General features: G+C 39.9%; 3 protein-coding genes across 3 annotated transcripts in view; 2 read left to right on the plus strand and 1 right to left on the minus strand.

Annotated features, from left to right (window-relative positions):
* LOC110059352 (uncharacterized) overlaps positions 1-3,833 on the plus strand; it is a 6,191-nt gene extending 2,358 nt beyond the window's left edge. Inside the window, exon 2 of the mRNA XM_020766043.2 lies at positions 1-3,833. This exon is cut by the window's left edge and continues 718 nt beyond it. Coding sequence (XP_020621702.2) covers positions 1-2,662 — 2,662 coding nt within the window. The 3' untranslated portion in view covers positions 2,663-3,833.
* LOC110059339 (ubiquitin carboxyl-terminal hydrolase MINDY-1-like) lies at positions 3,599-16,940 on the minus strand. The gene is made up of 8 exons (XM_089278608.1): positions 15,609-16,940; positions 12,586-12,692; positions 11,141-11,334; positions 9,918-10,060; positions 8,836-9,026; positions 7,175-7,318; positions 5,779-5,962; positions 3,599-5,271 (listed from the first exon to the last, which is right to left on the minus strand). The coding sequence occupies exons 1-8, from the start codon at positions 16,443-16,445 to the stop codon at positions 5,248-5,250; spliced, it is 1,824 nt and encodes a 607-aa protein (XP_089134734.1). The 5' UTR covers positions 16,446-16,940; the 3' UTR covers positions 3,599-5,247.
* A 610-nt stretch (positions 16,941-17,550) lies between these two features.
* LOC110059337 (uncharacterized) overlaps positions 17,551-19,856 on the plus strand; it is a 70,127-nt gene continuing 67,821 nt past the window's right edge. Inside the window, exon 1 of the mRNA XM_089278607.1 lies at positions 17,551-18,215. Coding sequence (XP_089134733.1) covers positions 17,923-18,215 — 293 coding nt within the window. The 5' untranslated portion in view covers positions 17,551-17,922. The remainder of the gene's footprint in view (positions 18,216-19,856) is intronic.

Here is a 19,856-nt window from a genome sequence, read left to right on the forward strand (position 1 = left end):
ATGCTCCCTGACTTTAGAGCTTGACTCATCTTCCACAGCCTTATTAGAAAACATTACAGTTGAAAAAAACACGATACCAAATGCAAATCAAAGAAAGGCTTCCGTTGTGTATATCTCGCTGTCTTCAGGGGGAAACAATAAGGTACAAATTCACAATGCTTCTTTTAAACACAACACCAACGTTAAAGATGGAGTGGGCGCCATCATCATCGACAATGACCCGGACCTGATGACGTCAACGGGCTGCAAAACCGATATATACAACACCAGCGTTGATGCACATCCCGCTTACAGCTACACGAATCAAATTATCTTCAGAAGCTCTGTTTTTGAACAAAACGGTGGGCAAAACACTGGAGCGGTGTTGGTATTTAACGGCCTCGCGATATTTCAAAACTGTTCTTTTGTCGATAACTTTGCCTTTTTTCGAGCGGGTCACATGACTATAGGTGCAGGATCCGGTGCCGCGGAAATTTACAACTGCACCTTTCGCCAAGCAAAAAGGTTTCCTTATAGTGATAAAAATCCCTCGTTCTTGTACAGCAGCAGTTCAGGGCCATTGGTTGTCAAAGACACACTCATGGATTTTATTCATCTGAGCAATCCGCTTCTTGTGGAGATAGTCAACGGAGGAAATGTGACCTTTGATAACAGCTCTTCCATGCTCTGTCCCGCTGGAAGTAGACTATGGTTTGATAACTATTCCCACGGAATCTCAACAACATTACCCTCGGAATTTGTGAACAAAAGTTGTGCTCTATATGTCAAGGTGTACAGTATATATTGTGAACCCTGCCCGGTGTGGTTTTACAGCTTACAGCGAGGACAAGCTAACGGTACGCGAGTGAAAGATGATTTCAAATGTCTTCCGTGTCCCTACGGAGGAAACTGCTCGGAAAATATTGTGAATCTTGATCATTTCTGGGGCTCAGTGGTAAAACAAAACCCTCCAACACTAGAATTCTTCGACTGTCCCCTCGACTACTGCCAAACCCCTGAAGATCCCGTGTCATCAATCTACGATGGTTGCCATGGACACCGCTCGGGTGTTCTTTGCGGAGCATGCGCAGAGGGATACAGTGAAACTTTGTTCTCCAGCTCATGCAGGCGCAACGAAGACTGTAATGACGTGTGGCTTTGGCCAGCGGTAATTATTTACTCCCTGGCCGTCGCCATTTTCTTTGTAACCAAGCCTCCTATCGTTCCTTTCTTGGTGGAACATATCTTTTGGTTTAGGAAGTCCACAAGCGAAGAAGATAAGTCAAGCGAGAAGAGTCCGGACAAAACGAAGAAAGACAACGGTAATAGCACGTGCGAGTCGGGATATCTAGACGTGATATTTTACTTTTATCAGGTTGTGGGACTTCTTGTTACCAGCACGACTGGGCAGACGATAGAAGCTCACTTTTTCGTTCCCTTTCTGACCGGCATATTTAACTTCCGTTTTCACTCATCCTCAAGCGGACTAGGCTGTCCATTCCCCGGGATATCGGTCGCTACCAAAGAGCTTTTTGCCACATGTGAAGTTTTCTCCGTGGTGTTTTGCGTGTTTCTGATCTACGGCGCTCGACAGGTCTGGGCCAAAGTGCGCAATACCGATCAGCCATCTCTTGCGCCTCATCTATCCGCGGCAACAGAAGTTGTTCTACTTGGATACGCGTCCCTAGCAACCAGCGCGTTCAAGCTCCTAACATTAAAACGCATGAGTCCTGGAAAAGAGATTCACTTGTTCTTTGATGGCAACATTGTGTTTGTCACGTGGTGGCAATATATTCTACTTGGCTGCGTTATCGTTTACGTCATACCCTTTGTTGCCCTTCTGTTCTGGGGAGCGAGTTGGCTGAACGAAAAACGCATAACCGCCCGAGAATTTCTCATAGCTTGTGCTGTTCCTCTCCCCTTTCTGCTGTATTGGGCCATCCGGAGAAACAAACGCACCTGTCTCTACCGCGAAAGACAGCAACAGACTGAAGAGCGCGTTGCCGTCATGGAAGTTCTTTACGGGCCTTTTCGACCACCAGACGAGGAACAGAAAGGCGCGCTCCACTGGGAAAGCGTTTTGATCGGCCGTCGCTTGATCCTCATCATTTTGTTCGCTTTTATCAACATGGCAAGCCTTCGCCTATTGCTGTCGACAGTAGTTTGTGTCTTAATCTCCGTTCACCACATCCTGTGCAATCCTTATAAGAATAACACTGTAAACAGATTGGAAACGGTGTCGCTGTTCATAATCGTGATGTTTGGCCTGTTCAACACTGTTCACGCCACCTTTATAACTGCAGGAGTGCGCTTCTGGGGCCCAATCGAAACATACATTCGCGCATTGGCCTGGATTCAATTATGTCTACTACTGCTGCTACCGCTGGCTTTAATTATCGCCGTCATTTTCGCCGTGTTGTCTCAAGTCGTTCGCGCTTTCTTCGAGGCAGGGGTGATTCTCCACAAGTGTTGCTCTCAAGTTAAAAAGCAGAAGAGTTCTTCGGTGATTTCCAGGAGAAAATCTTTCCGTGATGCCAAAAAAGATTCACTGTTTTCTGATGCCGAATTAATCACCGAGGCAGGCTTTGCGTGTGAATTGGCCGATGCAAGTTTGTCTCGCAACGACGGAATCTTTCATGACAATATTATTAAGGCCGACGAAGAAACACAAGAGGAACAGTGACATTGCCCTGCAGTTAGCCAAGACAACGAAGCGTGTAGCATGTAGCACTAGAGAATCCTAGCAGTTTCGCTTGCTGTGTAGTTCACGTGCGATAAAAATTAACAGACGCGAGAAACGCTCCTCGAACGTCACCTTCCCCTGACATTTTCGTGGTAAATTGAAGTAAGCAGCCTATGAGAATGAACAACCCAGTAATCTGATTGAAAATCGAATTCTCCCTGGACCATTGAAAGGAAATGAATAATTATCAGAAAGGAGAATTTTGATGTTGACCTTGTGACTAGACTTAGGAGTAAGAAATATAGTTCTTCCCACTTGATCTTTTTAGAAAACGAAGGCCTTAACTATTGAGATGAGGCGTCGACATAACCGCTAGTGCTGGTAGTGAAGTGATCAAAGTCTTATTTCATGGCGCTGTGAAGCATTTTATATTTTGGGACAAGCTTGATTGTGATTTGTGAATGCCTGTTTACGTCCTTATCATCATAGCAAAAGTACGACCGGTTTTCCAGTCCGCTTGTTTTAATTACAAAACGGACTTCGATTGTGGCTTGCACGAATGTGAGTTTTAATAGTTCTCTGATCTAACACTCATCATTCCATTGTAGTTGTATGCCGTCTAATTATGTACATCTACATGAAGTTCCCGCGCTTGGCATCTTTGTTTGCTTTGGGTTCGAGTCATGGTGTTCGTGACCTTCTACGCTGACGATCCTTTGGACTCGCTGGTCGTCCGTGGGGGAGGAACCGTACGCGTAAAAGCGTCTTAGTCAACCTAATTCCCAGGGTCTCTTTCCTTTGCCTCCAGGTAAGGGAGGCAAAGGAGAGAGCCTACAAACGAGGTTGCGTCTTAGCAACCGGCTATGTTGTTTGATATGCATGTTTTTAGTTCAGCTTCGTGGAAACCATATCTTTAAGAACAAGAATACCAGGCGGTTACAGACAATTTAATTTTTATTCTTAAGCAACAGCATTGCATTGTAACTACATTTCTATTTAAAAAAAAAAATAACAGATGGAGAAAATCAAAAACAAACAAAAGCTGTTAGTTGTTAGCATTGTCATTATAGATCTTGCACTGATAATTTAGAATGGCGCTATCGTTTGAGAACCGCAGAGTAAATACTTCATCAATTTTATTCAACCTAATAAAACGAACCTTTAAATGAAACAGCTGTGTAGCCAAGTAACATATACAGTACCATAACTTAAACCCTGGTCATTCCAGATTTGTTTTACATGTAACAGTGATTTCAGTCGAACCTCTCCTTGCAGACACCTCTTTTTTACGGGCACTTCAATTGGTCCCAGAGTAACCAGAATTCATGTAATCTCTAGTCTATATCACGGATGCCTCCATAATTTGGACACTCGGCAGTGACCCCTTGGTATCTGTACAAAAGAGGTTCGACTGTATTATTTCCCTTTCCCGTCCGGAAAGGAAAATATTTGGCTCTCAGATATTTTGCACGGCCATTCCTGTCGTCCAAAGGCACGTCATAACATTAAGCAAAATATTTCCTTGCCCGGACCTCCCGATCACGTAGCAAATACATCTATATATTATTTTCGAGAATGGCAAGATAATTAATGATTCAAACCACGTCTCAACTGGCCGATATAAATACAATCAACATCCCTTCCTTTACAGTTTAAAATATGTTTTACGCATAGCAACATGAATTACGCGATACGAAAACCTGACCCCGTGGCAAGGAAAAAACCAGTCAAACCAGTGTATGTGACCGGGTTTTCTGATCACCACTGATACACAAACAAGATTAACCGCTAGTTGGCTCAGATTCAAACCGGTTTTCCACGTTTTACGGAAACTCAGGAGATGATCATTTGAAATGTTAACGTTTCCCTAATAAGGCACGAAACAAACCTTTTTAGTTAATGGCGATGTTTTTATTTGAAACTGAAATTTTAAAAGACTGCGGGTAGAGAACGTTTTTACAGCGTCACATTCGTCATCTATAACTAAGGCAACTAGCAACTTTAGCTTCAAAAAAGAACACATTTCCTACAGAAGAGAAATTTCCGCTTTATGGACGCCGAAATGTCATAATTTATATAAATTTACGCTCTGTGTTGAAATAAACGATTGCTCATTTTGTTTTTTCTCTTTGGGTCCGTCTCTTCCCAATCTCTTCTTGCTTTTTAGCCCTAGCCCCGTATTCCTTCGGTGATTTCCATAGGAAAACACTGAGACTGGTTCATTTACCCAGTACTGTAGCCCGTGCAATAAACATACAACGAAGCGCGTTTTGGCTTACGTGATTTTTCCCGCGCTTTTCACCGATTTGTAAGTTTGTACTTGGACTTCTGATTGGCTCAATTCGTTTTCTACCATTGTATAGTGACTAGCTAATTTAATAATTTGGCTTTAGATTTACAGTCATTGTAAATCGCTTTAATCCTAATCTAAAAATACTCGTTATCTGCCGCTTGATGTATGATTTATACAACCTCTGATAAGTTCATTTAACTTCGCATTTGTGACGAGTATGTTAAGAAGGTCTAATAATTTTTCTTGTAGCTTGACATGTAGTCTATCTGGTGATCTTGGAGTGAACGTCCATCTAAAGGATAACACATTTCAGTTCCTAAAAAAAAAAAAAAAAAAACCCATAAAAACAGCAATGTTAAGGTGATTTAGGAAAACAGTGCACACAATTAAAGTGTACTTTGGGCAGGAAGCAAACAAAAGCTGCAAGAAAAGCTGTGAACATGGCACAATAGACAGTATTTCTGAGGGGCAACCACATTTGCTGGAAGCGTCCAGTTACACTTTCCCAAAATTGGACTGTATAAGCATAGAAGTATAACTATACTTTGAGTTATTCTTGCAGACAAATGTTTGAGAAACTACAAAGTCAAACTTCACGCTTTCCAGCACTGTTTCTTCCCCACCTGTCAGTGAAACCTCAGTAACACGACTCGGATATTTCGAAAAAAAAAAAAAAAAAATCACGAAAATTTGAAATTTTACGAACATTACATGTACATAGTGACATAAGAACTTGACAAAAGATTCCATATAAGCACTGCGCTTCGCAGCAAACTTGACCCCCAATGAAAGTAGTATCTTTCTTATAGACAAATTGCCTTACAGCTGACTCCGCTCTCTGTTGATTGGAGTTACTGCTCTGCTGCTGTGACTGAGGCAGGATGTTGGATCGTGAAGGAGATCCGCGCGCTGGTTGCGGTCTTGACTGTGTTCTTTGTTGTTGTTGTTGCTGCCGCTGTTGTTGTTCTCTTCGTTCCTCCTCCTGTAGTTGCAGCGCCAATTGGAGACTGTGGAAGTAAGAGTTGGATTTTTTTTTTTATCAGAAAGGCTACCCAGTACTGTTATCAGCTGAGGCGGGTACAGGATTTCCCTGTAGAGCGGTCCAGGGGCATCCTCCCCCGGCAAAAGTTTATAATTGAGGTCCTCAGAAATGGGATTTTCGGCATTCAGAGGCCAAGCAAGCGTGTTATAATGTCTAATTTTTCTAAAGACAAAACATTTAGGAGATTCCACCGAAGCCCCCCGGAACCCGCCTTAGATCCGCCCCAGACTAGCAAAGGTTAGTCTTCATTGGACCGTGTCTCATACAACACAGCTTATCTTGGTTTCACTATCATAACGCTCCCAGGAGTTTTTCTTAACCTACCGCCTACTTTCGAGTGGAAAGAGGCACCATAAAAACAAAGAGCCAAGAACACAACAAAGTGACCCAACATACTGCTCATAAACATTCAAGTCCAAGTTCAAAGTGCATGCTCAACCACACATCTTTTCTAATGTGCGTGGTGAATATTCGATTTATATGAGAAGACAAATTATTCTCGCATTTTGATTGGTTCTTACTTATGATCTGTTAGAGGACAGACGTATAGACAATGACATTAATTTGTTGTTATTCTTCCTTTATTATATAAAACAGATAGATTCCATGTTGCTGTGTGCTGTTCAGTAATACATCACAAGAGACGTAAATAGGCGGTAAGAACACCATTCACACACTTGCCTAACTGCTCTTGTGCCACTTATTTGTTCTTACAGTACCACAGTTTGGCATCATCTGTGATCTATTACTGAACAGATGCACAGCGACATTGTCGTGGAATCTATTTGTTAAGTATATTATAACTTTGATGGTTTCTTTATTCTCAACACTTTTCTGTTTGGCATTAATATGATGAGGAGAATTTTAAGATTCACCACTAACTTTCAAAGAGTGATCTTCAGTGTACATCAAACATTCTTCAAACAAACTCAATAAATATTTTCTAGGTCCTTGTACAGTGAGGGATGGGAACAGCAGGCGATAAAATTATATTAAATAATGTGATTTTCATATATACAAACAATAGCCTCTATTTGTCCAAAAATACAGTATACGCTAGGATATTTGTCCGCGGACATTATATCCGTACCGAGAAGCAAACAGTTTTCCAAGATTTGATGGATTATATTAATTTTGTGTTATTAATGGCAACTCATGTTATATTGAAGTAACTTACTCAGAGAACTCTTGATTAGCCTGGGCACTCTGCTGGGTAGGTCCTTGGCTGGGTAGGGGCTCAGCTTGCACTGGCCCTCCAGGGTGTGTCTGAGCCTCTCCAGGGGTGCGCTCTTCTTCGGCTAGGCTTAATGCAACCAGGTAACTGTAGGAAATAATTTAACACAGACTAATGTATTTTTAATAATTCAAGGTCAACTTTTAAGGTTACAATCTTCATCAGACTTGCTACACTAGTGGGTAGGTCCCTGATTGGGTAGGGACTGAGGTTAAGCAGGCCTTGTCTTGGCTTACTTGGTGGCTCTTTTGGTGACGAGATAAACAGGGTTCTACACAGTACAGTGCTTTGGCCAAAGCATTTTTGCTTTTCTTCCAAACTTCCCTTCTCCATTAAACAATGTCTAGGTCAAGCTCTTTCTAGAATAGTATAAGTAATATTGGGTACAGTACAATTAAGGAAAAATTCTGCATGCATGTTTTAAAAAAAATCACAAATGGCTTCAGTAAGCTAAGTTGCAAATTCTGAAAACACAACTCATACATTCCTTGATATTACGAGGACACATGTAAAAATATATATATATTTTTAATAACATAACGGAAAAAATAATTACATTTGTATTGATGTGTTCGAAAAGTTATTGTTTATCATTTTTTCAAGAGACCACTAGTCATAAGTTATCAGGTGATCTTATGAAGTGAAGGCAGTAATTTTGTCCCTCAACAAATGAAAATGAACACAAAATACCCGCTGTCAGCATACAGAAATTTTGCCTTCTATGGCATTTATATACAAAGTAATTATGTCAGCCAGCCAGGACGTCCATATTGCAAAAAAACTGTGCGGCCTCAGGCTGTACTCAAGACCAAGGGTACAGTTTTTCTAAATATGGACTGACCAAGGCCGGCAAATAGATGTAACATGGTTATATTTTCTCTGCGGTATTGCTTCAAAAGCAACTGTTGTGTTGAGTTTAATTAAAGAAGTTCAGTTCAAAAAATCTGGCATATGCACGCCATTTTACATTTTGGGCACAAAAAGCAATAAAATAGCTTGATGAAAAGTTGCCAAACACCTGTCTGTACTCGGGGTCTGGATGGGAAAATCTGGACTGTTGAAACATGCACAATTAACCAATCAGATTTAAGGATTTAGGATTTTGGACTGCTGAGAAGCTGGAGAAGAAAAATAAATTAATCTATTATATGACTAAGAATATAACTTCATTGTGATTGGCTGAGAAGAAGCCAATAAATCATTAATTATTAATTTGCAATACAGAACAAATTTAACCCAGGTGTGTTTGTAATTTTCTCAGAGTTATTATCAATGAGTAATCACATAAATACCTAGGCAAGGTATTCAGGCTATGTGGAATTGTAACTCTTGAAAGCGAGGCTTTGTGTGATATTGCACTGGAGCAACAACAAAACAACAACTCAGTGAAACAGGGTTTTCCTTCATTTAAAAAGAAGGCTATGCAATTCAAGGAAAATTATAACCTGACTGAATTGTATGTTAAATTTTCCTTGAAAAACCAATATCACACTCATCGCTTCACGATTCATGCTATATTGGTTTCTTTGCGTGAAATTTAATGAGGAATTCCCTCACCAGGTAAAGAAGTTTGCTATTAATAGCTCATTGAATGATTTGCTTACTCTTGATCTTCCTGTGAAAGTTGTTGACTAAGTGGCACTGGTGCTGGTGGCGGCTCACTCTTCACAACTCGAAGACTTCTAAATTCAGCGTCCACAAAAAAACCATCACCTTCTACATTCGTTAATGATTCCCAAATTACACGGTCTTCTGTGAGAAATCCTTGATCAGTAACCAGCTGGAAAAGCTCATCCTATCAAAGCATATAGAGTAAACATCAGGAAAAGAAAAAAATGCCACTCTGACTGCCTTCGACATTTACTGTAATCCAATGCCAGGTGATATATCTGTATTGGGTTAATAATATGGCTCATGAATACAGATTTTGGAACTTTTCTCACAAGGACTATTCATTAAAGCACTTTTCAAGGAAACCTCAGCAATATTCAAAGACTCACATAGTTACAGTATATACATGTACATGCATTTATCTCACAATCACCTGCAAAAACAAAACAAAAGTATGTCTAGACAGAAGTCTGATGTGTGTTTGAGCCTAGCAGCCCAATAGGCCAGTCCTGAATGGAATGGTTGTCCATCACAGGGTTATCCCCTTGCACTAAATTTGTGCATGCCTATTTACCAGATGCCTAACCCAGATGGAGAGTGGCAATTAACACTTAACGAATCGAATGTGGTTTAGCGTGGTCTGTACTCCTATCGACAACGGTACGCGTCATCACAGTGATCATAATGTTGTGGGCTCACAAGGTGCAGCCAAGTGAGTCCACAACAAATTTTGACCGCTCTGATGACCTGTATTGCTGTTGATAAGAGTACAGACCATGCTAAACCACATTTTGATTTTGTTTTTTAACACAATATCAATGTCAAAGAAAATGTTTTTCAGAGCACTAGCTGGAAAAGGCATTGCGTGACACATTGATGCGAGCAGCATTGCCTAGACTCTTATCGACAACGTCAAATTAGCCAATCAGATTGCGAGATTAGTAGATATTGTGATAAAAAATGCAATGATCCCAACCAGGGCTCGAACCTAGAGTCCAGTAAACTAACTATACATGTATTAGACCACCATGCCTCTTGGAAAACTTTGTATAATCCTTTGCAAAGGGCCCCCTACCTTAAACTTGAGCATGGTGCAAAAGTGGTTATTCCGAAAAAACACACACAGTTGGTCATCCTTCAATTGTGAGTTCAGTTCACACAAACCATGATATGTTAGCTGGCTAGCTGTCTGCTCAAGGAAGGCTTCACCAATTAAACCTAAAACAATAAATGGAATGACAATAAATGTCAGAAATCCCAAGGCTGGTAGCTCATGTGTAATACTAGGTTTCTCTAGAAGACGTTTTAAGAACTGCTCTCCCAGCATTAATGGAAGGCTATGATGTGATCACAGATTTCTCTTTAGCATTTGTTCCCCAGTGGAACAAAAGTTTGTTTTTATAAGCAAGGCATTCCATCAAATGGAATCTGAACTCAATCAACAAAATTAATGCATAGTATTCCCCATTTCCCACATATTTAATCATAATCTCAAAAACTTCTAACAGCTTTTTTAATCTTTCATTAGCCTTCACAGACCATCTTTAGCACTTGTTATGAAGTTTTATTACTACCGGTACCATTCTTATTATTTTATTCTCATCATTGGAGCCGAATTAACAGTCCAACAACGTCACTGAGGGGACCAAATGTTTTACATGTAGGAAGAATAGTTTTTTGATCAGAGTCAGCACCCTGCTTAAATAAATTATTACTATTATCACAAACTATACCTGATTACAAACATTATAGCATTTTGTCCAGTTGCATCAAATTTCTGCCACAACCCATTCATACATTTGGGTGATATGACGTACCGTATACATGTATTTTGATCTAGTAAAGCCTTTAAAGGACAAGTGTGCAGCCAAAGAAAATAAACACAAGCCAGTACCCCAACCTTGGAGTCTGGTTCCAGGTTTAGGCCAGGCAATTTGTGCAGGTCTGTTTCATCCCACTTATTATATTGTCAGTGCAAAATCGCACCCAACGGTGTGCATGATTACAATTCTTTTTTACATGTAATTTTGCACACTTTTCAAGTAAATTCCTAATTGAAAATTCCCTCTATGTGATGCACCTGCAGCAAATCATTTTAGTCGTATTAATCTTCCCAAACTGGATATTTGTTTTGATGAATACCACTACCATCTGATGATTCCTTGCAGGCCTGTCTCGTAGAGGGAATCGGCCATTTGGACAGTGTCCAAATTACCATTAATCAAAAGCAATTGGACAGTTCTACGTGCAATATAATCAACAGGTAACAAAACCAGAAGTGTAAATAAAAATTAGTACCTTCAGAAACTAACTGGCTTTCTGCACCATCTTGTTTGCTGGCGATTATTTTCTCCACCAACTGATTGTAGCTGAGTACACCAACAGCAGAGACAGTCTCAGTGTTTTGTGGATCAATAAGCCAACCATGATATAACCCAATTGAGAGGAGATCAAAAACAATACACTCTGGGGTGAACTCAAAGTCTGCAACCCTGAAATACAAAAAAGTCATGTCAGTCCTGATGAAGATTTGATATCTTGTCGCAATATTGGTACATGGGAAGTTATCTTCAGTTGTTATCCTTGGTTGATATCAAAACTTTCTATATGTGGGGGTGATAAATAGTAAATTTGAGACTTTGCAAGATGACAACATTAACTTTAATTACCTTCTCTACAAACCAGAGACTTTCACACATGTACATGTAGCTTTGCAAAAAGAAATTAACACTCTGCAAAGATACCAGCCACACAAATGAAATGGAGTAAGTGTATTTTGTAAGGACGACCTGCTACTCCTTCAACTAGTAGTATTTACATGTATAATAATAGGTTCATCGGTTCTTGTATCCCAACTTTGACCAACATTGCACATTCTTTATTCTTAACATAATTTAACATTTTTTATTTAAAGTTACTTAAAATTTCAATTTAATGGCCCAACATAATACAAAAACTAGATAAAATACTATACAATAAGAAAGAAAAAAAATCCCATCCCCATTTTACCACTTGCCTGCTCAACTGTACAGTCATAAGCAACCGTCAGTTTTCTCTTGGAAACAAATATGAACTGTTAACATAGGAGACACAGTGGCCTACATGTACTAGTAAACATGTAATACTCTGAACTAGTTCTTGAGTTCTGAGTTCAGGCACAGGCAAGGTCATTGCACTGTGTTCAACTGGGTGATAACACACCAAGTACCCTCTCAGTGCTTCCTACCACCCAGGAATTTAAACATGTAACAGGAAACTGTCAGCACAACTAAACACAATTCTGATGTGAGTATAATTATTTTGTATACATAACCCCATAATGGACTAGCTTCCCATTCAGGTGAAAAAAGAAAATGATGGCATCTGGGTTCTCTAGATAAACCTTAGGATTGCAATGGACTTACTGTTTCCTAACTGATACTAAACAATTTTATTATAATGTACAAGTACCATCTATGCCAAGTCTCCCAGAATATCCAGGAGTCTCCTGCATACAGACCGAATCTCATTGTCTTGAGTACGAAGGATTTAGCGCATAAAATACATTTTTCAGGCATCTTTGGCTAATATTTTGGCACATATTTTGGGTGGAACATTTTTCATATTTGATGCATTTTTGATTGAATTGGCAGAGCTATACTCTGAAAAACTTATTTTTAGGGTCAAGAAGGTAAAATTGGCAATCTTCCGGAATTCAGTTCTTCAATACATTGCATCCCTGTTATACGAAAGTATCTACTTACCCTGTAAATTTCACATTAACATCTAATCCTGTCTGTAATTTGTTCATAATTGCTATTGCATCATGCATGTTTTGTTCATAGTTTAGTTGAGCTCCCTCTGACAAGCGCTGTAGAAGAACAACATACAAACAAATGTACACATCAGTGATCTTAGGTATTAGTATTTCAGTATTCTTAAGTGATTTTTTGTATATACAAAACTAGTTTCAAATTTGAAGAAACCTTAAAATAACAGTTTTGAAAGGAATTAATTATGGTGGACAAAAATTAAGTAAGAATAGTTACAACTGAGGAAAATAAAAAAATGCCAAGTCTATGATATACAAGGAACTCCCTAAAGATCTGGCCCCAGTTGTTTTAAAGGTGGATAACACTATCCACCAAACAAATAGATATCCAGTGGATACCTGTAAGTGTTAACAAAACAAACAACGCTATCCACTGGATAGTATAGTGTTATTTACCTTTTGAACAACTGGGGCCTGGCCCAATGAAAATGCAAGTAGCTGTAAGTTTTTAATTCACAACCATTTGTGACTCTATCTGGCCATGACTTGTGTTGACCTGCATTAACTTTGGTCAGGATCAGCTTTACCCAAAAAACATAGGATGCTTTTCCAGGTTTCGAACTCTTTAAAGCTTAAAAAATTCCATGACTTTCCATGACCTTTTCTATAACCTTTCCGAGTTTTCCATGACCAAAGTTAAGCAGCTGTTCTCACAGCACTTGTATCAAAACAGTCATTTATTTAACATATTTTCCAGCATTAAAATGCATGCTTGTTTTTATTTGTACTGACTCCTCTGTTATTTTTTTCAATTTTTTTTGTGTTTTTGCCTTTTTATTCTCAGAAAACATATTGCTTTGCCATGACTTTCCATGACCCTTACTTAAATTCCATGACTTTCCAGGCATGGGAAATGAAATAAAAAATTCTATGACTTTCCGAACCCTGTTTTCACCCTTATGCCATCCAATGCAAGACAAGTCAACTAAATGAACATCACCTGCAAACTTGGCTTTGTTTGGCATCTTACACCACGTATGTACAGCCCCCCTCCCCCCCCCCCCCCCCGGGGGTTCTTCTATATGAAAAGGTCGGGCATACAAGTCGTCTTGCTTAGGGGTATACACCAACGACTGTGGAAGGGAAGGAAGGAAGGAAACGCTTGCAGACAAACCCCTGGATTTTGAAAACCGCCCACTTGGCCTTTCATGCCTGAGTGCGCACACTGAGATTTCATGCTGTCATCGGCTGTCGTAAATTAACCAATAAAATCTTCGGCCTTCTGTAGCGGAAGTGAACTTTGAACCAAAATAAACTTTACTTGTCAAAATATGTCAGAAACATTGAGCGCACGGTGGGAACAGAGAAATCTCGATGAATTAAATTTGGTAATTTATAATCAAGCTATATTTCTACTCAATCCGTCTAAACGGAAGGACTGCAAGGGTGAAGTTTTAGCACAAATCTGCCAGAAAGTTAAAATGTGAGAAGTATTCCAGTCGCGTTAGTAATCCTTGTGCTCGCACGATTCGAAATCTCGGATCACTGTATTCATTCGTCCAGGAATCGATACAAGGTAAAATTAGCAAGTCAACTCCCGCAAAGGCAATTCCAGTAAAGAAGCGTTTGCTGGAAACGCCAGATCCGCAAATCGGTTCAAGTGTTACCGCCTGTAGCAAAAACAAACAACGGAAAGTCTTCTCGGCAAACTTTGGAATGTGGGCAGGAGAGGCTTCAAACATCTGAGAGGGGAAATAACGATAATCTTGACCAGTATCTGAATAAAGATGATCTTCCCCTAGGCGGTCTCCAAGTCAAAGTTGTTTATAAAATGTCGTCGTAAGAATTCCTCACGATGAGACGACTGAATTTTTGGTAAGGCAAATATGTGACAAAAACTGGCATGCCGCAGCTAACACTATAACAAATCAATCAGAATTGTACCCAGATGTTCTAAATGCTGTCAACAAAAATGCTTCTAATGAAATGTCAGAGTACCTACGACATGTTGCCATGTAACAAGCCAGACGAAATCACTAGGTTTTCCCATGCAGTAGTGCGAATTTTCTGTCCCGTGGTTTATTATCTTGTCCTTGGCGCATGTGGCATTCAGGAAAGTGATGTTAAAATTAAAGGAACAGCTGCAAATTGTGTTGCGCTTACTTCTGCAATCATGTGCAGGCTTCGAAAAACAAAAGTGCCGGCATCACACTACAGGATTTCTACCGTACTGTCGAAGCTGACGACTAAATCCTTGTTCAGTGAGAAAAGTTAAATAGTTTTGTAACCAAGCTTCGAATGCGTCTTCCCCTTTTGCCTGGCACTCAAAGGTATTAAAATACCTTTGATCGACACATGTCAATAATATTGGACTAGCCCAGCCAATCATGAGCTCCGTTCGCTGGCGAACGGAGGTTTTCAAAATCCAGGGGTTTGTCTGCAAGCATTTCCTTCCTTCCCCTCTCCCACCCCCCTCTTTCTTTTCTTTTTGGCTCTCGCCCCATTTTCCGTGCAGACAAAACACTGAAAATCCCGTTCCTCAGTCTTTCTTTGCTTCCAAACCCACGGAAACGCTTGCTACGCAGGCTAAGCCATGCCCACATTGGTCTCCTTTTAGGGAACTTTTATTCAAATTTTTCGACAAACATCCTCCACATTTTCATATATATGGGAGTTTCCCAGGGTACAGTGACAAGCAAACTTGGTTGCCTGTTTTGTCACCTACATGTACACTGTAATGCAAGCCTAAATGCAATTTCAACACTATCTGTGCCTCAGACTGGTCAGGGTTTTAAAGAATTTTAGAACCTTATTGGCCATAATTATTCTTCAAAAACAACTGAGCCACATTGAAACATCTGCTTGATCATGAGAATTAAATTATTCTCTGTCATGATATCATTTAAAATGCCTAAGCACTAGCATCATTATTTGAACATTCCCCATTAATTCAATAACCTTGTTACAATACAGTCATACTTTTATGGCCAAATGGTGGTCACATTACTCACAAACCTTGGGTGATTCCTCTAGGATGCAGTCTCCAATGTACTCCATGAGCTGCCCTGATGTAATATATGTCTGCTGGGAGGGAAGATTAATTCGTCTCTGCAGAAGTAGCACGTTTACAATTGCCAGCAGAGGGCAAGGACCGTTCTCATTTTGAGTGATGATAGGGGTGTTAATTCCTTTCCATTTTATCCACTTGATGTGATAAAGTGACTCTAGAGCCTGTTGTTCTTGGGCAGTCCTTGTTTCAGCATTTTCCTTTCCGACTTCACTTCCGGTTCCTGCCGTCAACAAAGGTTCGTCCCCTGGAACTTCTAAACCGGAGTCGAGGGCATTTGTTGTGATATCGAGTTGCGTTGAACTATCGCTCCCCTCTGATACACTGGCGTCTTTTAATAGTTCACTTGTCGGGGATACCTCAACAGTACTACCGCTGTTTTCCGTTATTTGCAAGTGGCTTTGCGTTGTGTCTTGTTCATTGTTCGTGCCGATCTCGACCTCTGCTGGAGTTGTTTTATTCACGAGTTCGAGTTCGCCAGCATTTTGACTGCTCGTCGGACCACCTTGCAATTCTGTCTCGCCTTGTTCACTTGATTTCAAATCACCGCTAGCGACTTCCACAGGTGACGAATTTCGTTCACCCACGTTCGTATCTGTACATGCAATTTCATCGCTGTCCTCGCCCCCGCCGACTTCCAAGGTTTCCTCTGAACTCTCCAGAAACCCTGCAGGGCCTTGTGTTTCGGTCTCGTCAACTGACACTGTGGAATGGAGTGTACTGGCAGGGGGATCGTTTAAAAATTCATCACGACTCGATTCGGAATGCCCAGTTAGATCCTCCATTTTAAGTCCACGTATCCGTACTCGACACTAATATGAGGAGAACAATTGCAGGAACAGGCGATTTTCACACCTCAACCTTCGTGGTATGCATGAATTTTATATTCGGCTTCACACACCACTACAAAAGATGAACTCGCCGAGACTTCTTCCAAGCCGTCCCCGAGAATAGCTTTGCTGCAAGTGCTATGGTGCCTCCAGCAAACGAATAGAATAATCCAAGCTGATAGTTTTCTTCAGCCGCCCTTCAAGTTGTTGTTCTTGGAGAAAAGTTAACACAATTTGATACTGTGCTTCAATTCAGTGTTACTTAGCTCTTGACTTCCAGGTGAAAAGAGTCAGCCAAATAACAACATTTTCATTTTTTGATAAGGCCATTCAATAAACATCTGAAATTCAGGAGAATCGGGCGAAAAATGAATAATTTACAACGTGTTTTCCAAAGAGGTCATATCCGAGATAATAAAACCAGCGCCATGTTTTGCCAAAAGTACCATCGGGCCTTGCGCTATCTTGATATAGTACGTCATGTAAGACGACGTCAAGCGACAACCGGAAATACGTCTGAGTTCGTAGGCTACGAAATGTCATGGTTTCCAAAAATTTGCATCTCGCTGAATATTCATGAACATAAACAGGACAGAAAATGCTTTATTAGTTTAAACAGTGAAAATTGGGTGATAAACTTCCAATATTCTGCACAACATATTTTGAGTTCTTCTACCGCTGTGACATAGTTTTTCTTTTAGTGATGGAAGGGATCTGATATCAATGGCGGGAAAAGCTAAAGAATTGGAATGTCGCAGATGACCCAGAATCAAAAGTCGTTGTCGCACTGAAAAACAACAACAACAACAACAACAACAACAACAACATTTTCATTTTTTGATAAGGCCATTCAATAAACATCTGAAATTCAGGAGAATCGGGCGAAAAATGAATAATTTACAACGTGTTTTCCAAAGAGGTCATATCCGAGATAATAAAACCAGCGCCATGTTTTGCCAAAAGTACCATCGGGCCTTGCGCTATCTTGATATAGTACGTCATGTAAGACGACGTCAAGCGACAACCGGAAATACGTCTGAGTTCGTAGGCTACGAAATGTCATGGTTTCCAAAAATTTGCATCTCGCTGAATATTCATGAACATAAACAGGACAGAAAATGCTTTATTAGTTTAAACAGTGAAAATTGGGTGATAAACTTCCAATATTCTGCACAACATATTTTGAGTTCTTCTACCGCTGTGACATAGTTTTTCTTTTAGTGATGGAAGGGATCTGATATCAATGGCGGGAAAAGCTAAAGAATTGGAATGTCGCAGATGACCCAGAATCAAAAGTCGTTGTCGCACTGAAAAACATTGCGGCTTTCTTTAGCAACGGAAGAATCCAGCTGTTTAAAAGTCTTTGCTGGAATCCAAAGTATACCGTTCAGTCAGGATCACAGCCTATTAAGTTACTTGGCCGCACCGGAAGATGGCTGGGGACCGTCGCACCCTCTTTGGGCGATCTGTTGTTTGTTGTTTGCTTTTATCGTTTGCGCGAGTCGCTCAGAACTTTCCAAATCATGGTGGTCAGCTTTTTCTAGGATTTAGTTATTGGAATAATCGTTACTCCTTGGACTATCCCAATTGGCCCGGATTTTGGAACAACAACAATAATGGAAGAGTACAGTACAATCGCGATAATTCAGAGTTCAATGGACAGCCTTGTGGCGGTTGTTCCTGCAGCGACCAAACACGTACCATAACCTGTACTGGCCCCACTGTGTAAGTAGAGTGCTAAAGTTTGCAATTCATTGCTCTTCTCGTAATCAATATTGAAATCTATATTGCATTTGTTTATCTGTGTCGCGAACAACCTACTTGAAATGTGTCAAGTTGTCCCTCCCGTTATTGCATTCTTATCTCACTAAACAAGCTATAAATAAGTCCCGGTTAGATCTTATGCTACATCCGTAGTTAGTTGTATTGTCGAATAGTAACAACAAGAACAATTATTGCCACATGATTATTAGTGGTTGTTAGCGCTTGATTTTACTCTGTTTTACTCCAAATGAGTATATTTAATTTATAACTGATAAAGCCTGACACACTTGGGACGATATCGATCGATAAGCTGCTCGCCTCTGCAAAGAGGATTATAGATAAACATCAAGTGTTACTTCTATGTTGAATGATCTGGAATGGCAATCCCTAGCCTCTCGCCTTAAACAAAGCCGCTTATATGCGGTATGTCGACAAATTGTTAACTTAACGGCTACAGAGGTATCCGGTCACTTCGCTCCATGTTAGATCGCTTCAAGTCAGCTCGCTCCAGGCAACGTGTAAGCTTATGTACATTGTTCTTCGTTCTTTCATCCACTGCCAAACTCGGTTGGGTGAGGTAACGAACTCGGCCTGTGTGGAGATCAGCGATCCAGCTTTTGGTTTGAGGGAGCGGAGTTGAAGTGATCTAACCATGGAGCGAAATGTCCGTAATTCGCCACAGAAACTCAAACCTGTGGATCTCATGTGATTTTAACTATTATGTACGATGTATTTAAGTATTCTTATTTTTATAGAACTGTCAGAGAATGGAACAGTCTCCCCTCTGATGTTGTAACCTCAGAAATTATCTGAACAAATTTTTAAGTCCAAATTAAGCAATTACTTACAAGTTTAGTTGGTTAGATGCTACTAGTGATTATTATTATTATTATTATTATTATTATTGTTATTGTAGATAATTTTATTGATTTTACTAAATAGTTTTGTGCTGTAAACAGTTGCCATGTAAAGTTTAGTAAAGAATTTTATTTTTATAATTATTATTTATTATAATTATAATTATTAGTATTAGTATTAGTAGTTGGACCGAGTGGAATAAAATTCAGGGAGAAATTGGGCAAATAATTTCAAAATCAGATGAGCGCATGGCGAGAGGCAGATTTGAAATTATGGGCATGATCACTCCCTGAATTGTACGACACAAGGTCCAATTACTAATTAATTGTATCAATAACCAAATTTTGAATTTAAAAAACTGTTTTGAGAGTGGCCGTCAATAAAACAGAACATCCCGGATCGCACATTCTGGAACTTTCTGGAACATGCAAAAAATTATTATAATTATGAGAAAAATATATAAAATTAAATAAAGGAATAACCAAAAAAGAGAAATAAGTAAATACAATGGTACCATATTATTTTAGCTCCGAATATGCAAAAAAAAAAATTAAGAAAGAAATAAAAGTGCAAATGGCTGCAATGGGTGAAGGCTCGCACCTTTAATCTTTTAACCATTCTGGAGGGAATGTATAAGCTATCCCCATTAATCCTTTCCTGCCAGTTGTTTGCCATACGTTTATATAATCATGTGACAGTCCCTTATTTTTCCATGTGGTTGAAGAGGTTGATTACCACCATATT

Source organism: Orbicella faveolata, unplaced genomic scaffold (assembly GCF_042242905.1).
Source record: "Orbicella faveolata isolate gen_17 unplaced genomic scaffold, um_ofav_v1 contig_46, whole genome shotgun sequence".
NCBI lineage: Eukaryota > Metazoa > Cnidaria > Anthozoa > Scleractinia > Merulinidae > Orbicella > Orbicella faveolata.

Coding starts and splice junctions, on each gene's coding strand:
- LOC110059339 (XM_089278608.1), bottom strand. CDS start 16,445: ATGGAGGATCTAACTGGGCATTCCGAATCGAGTCGTGATGAATTTTTA. Junction 10,061..11,140: donor AAGCCAGTTAGTTTCTGAAG/GTACTAATTTTT, acceptor TTATTGTTTTAG/GTTTAATTGGTGAAGCCTTC. Junction 7,319..8,835: donor CTTTCACAGGAAGATCAAGA/GTAAGCAAATCA, acceptor TATTTCCTACAG/TTACCTGGTTGCATTAAGCC.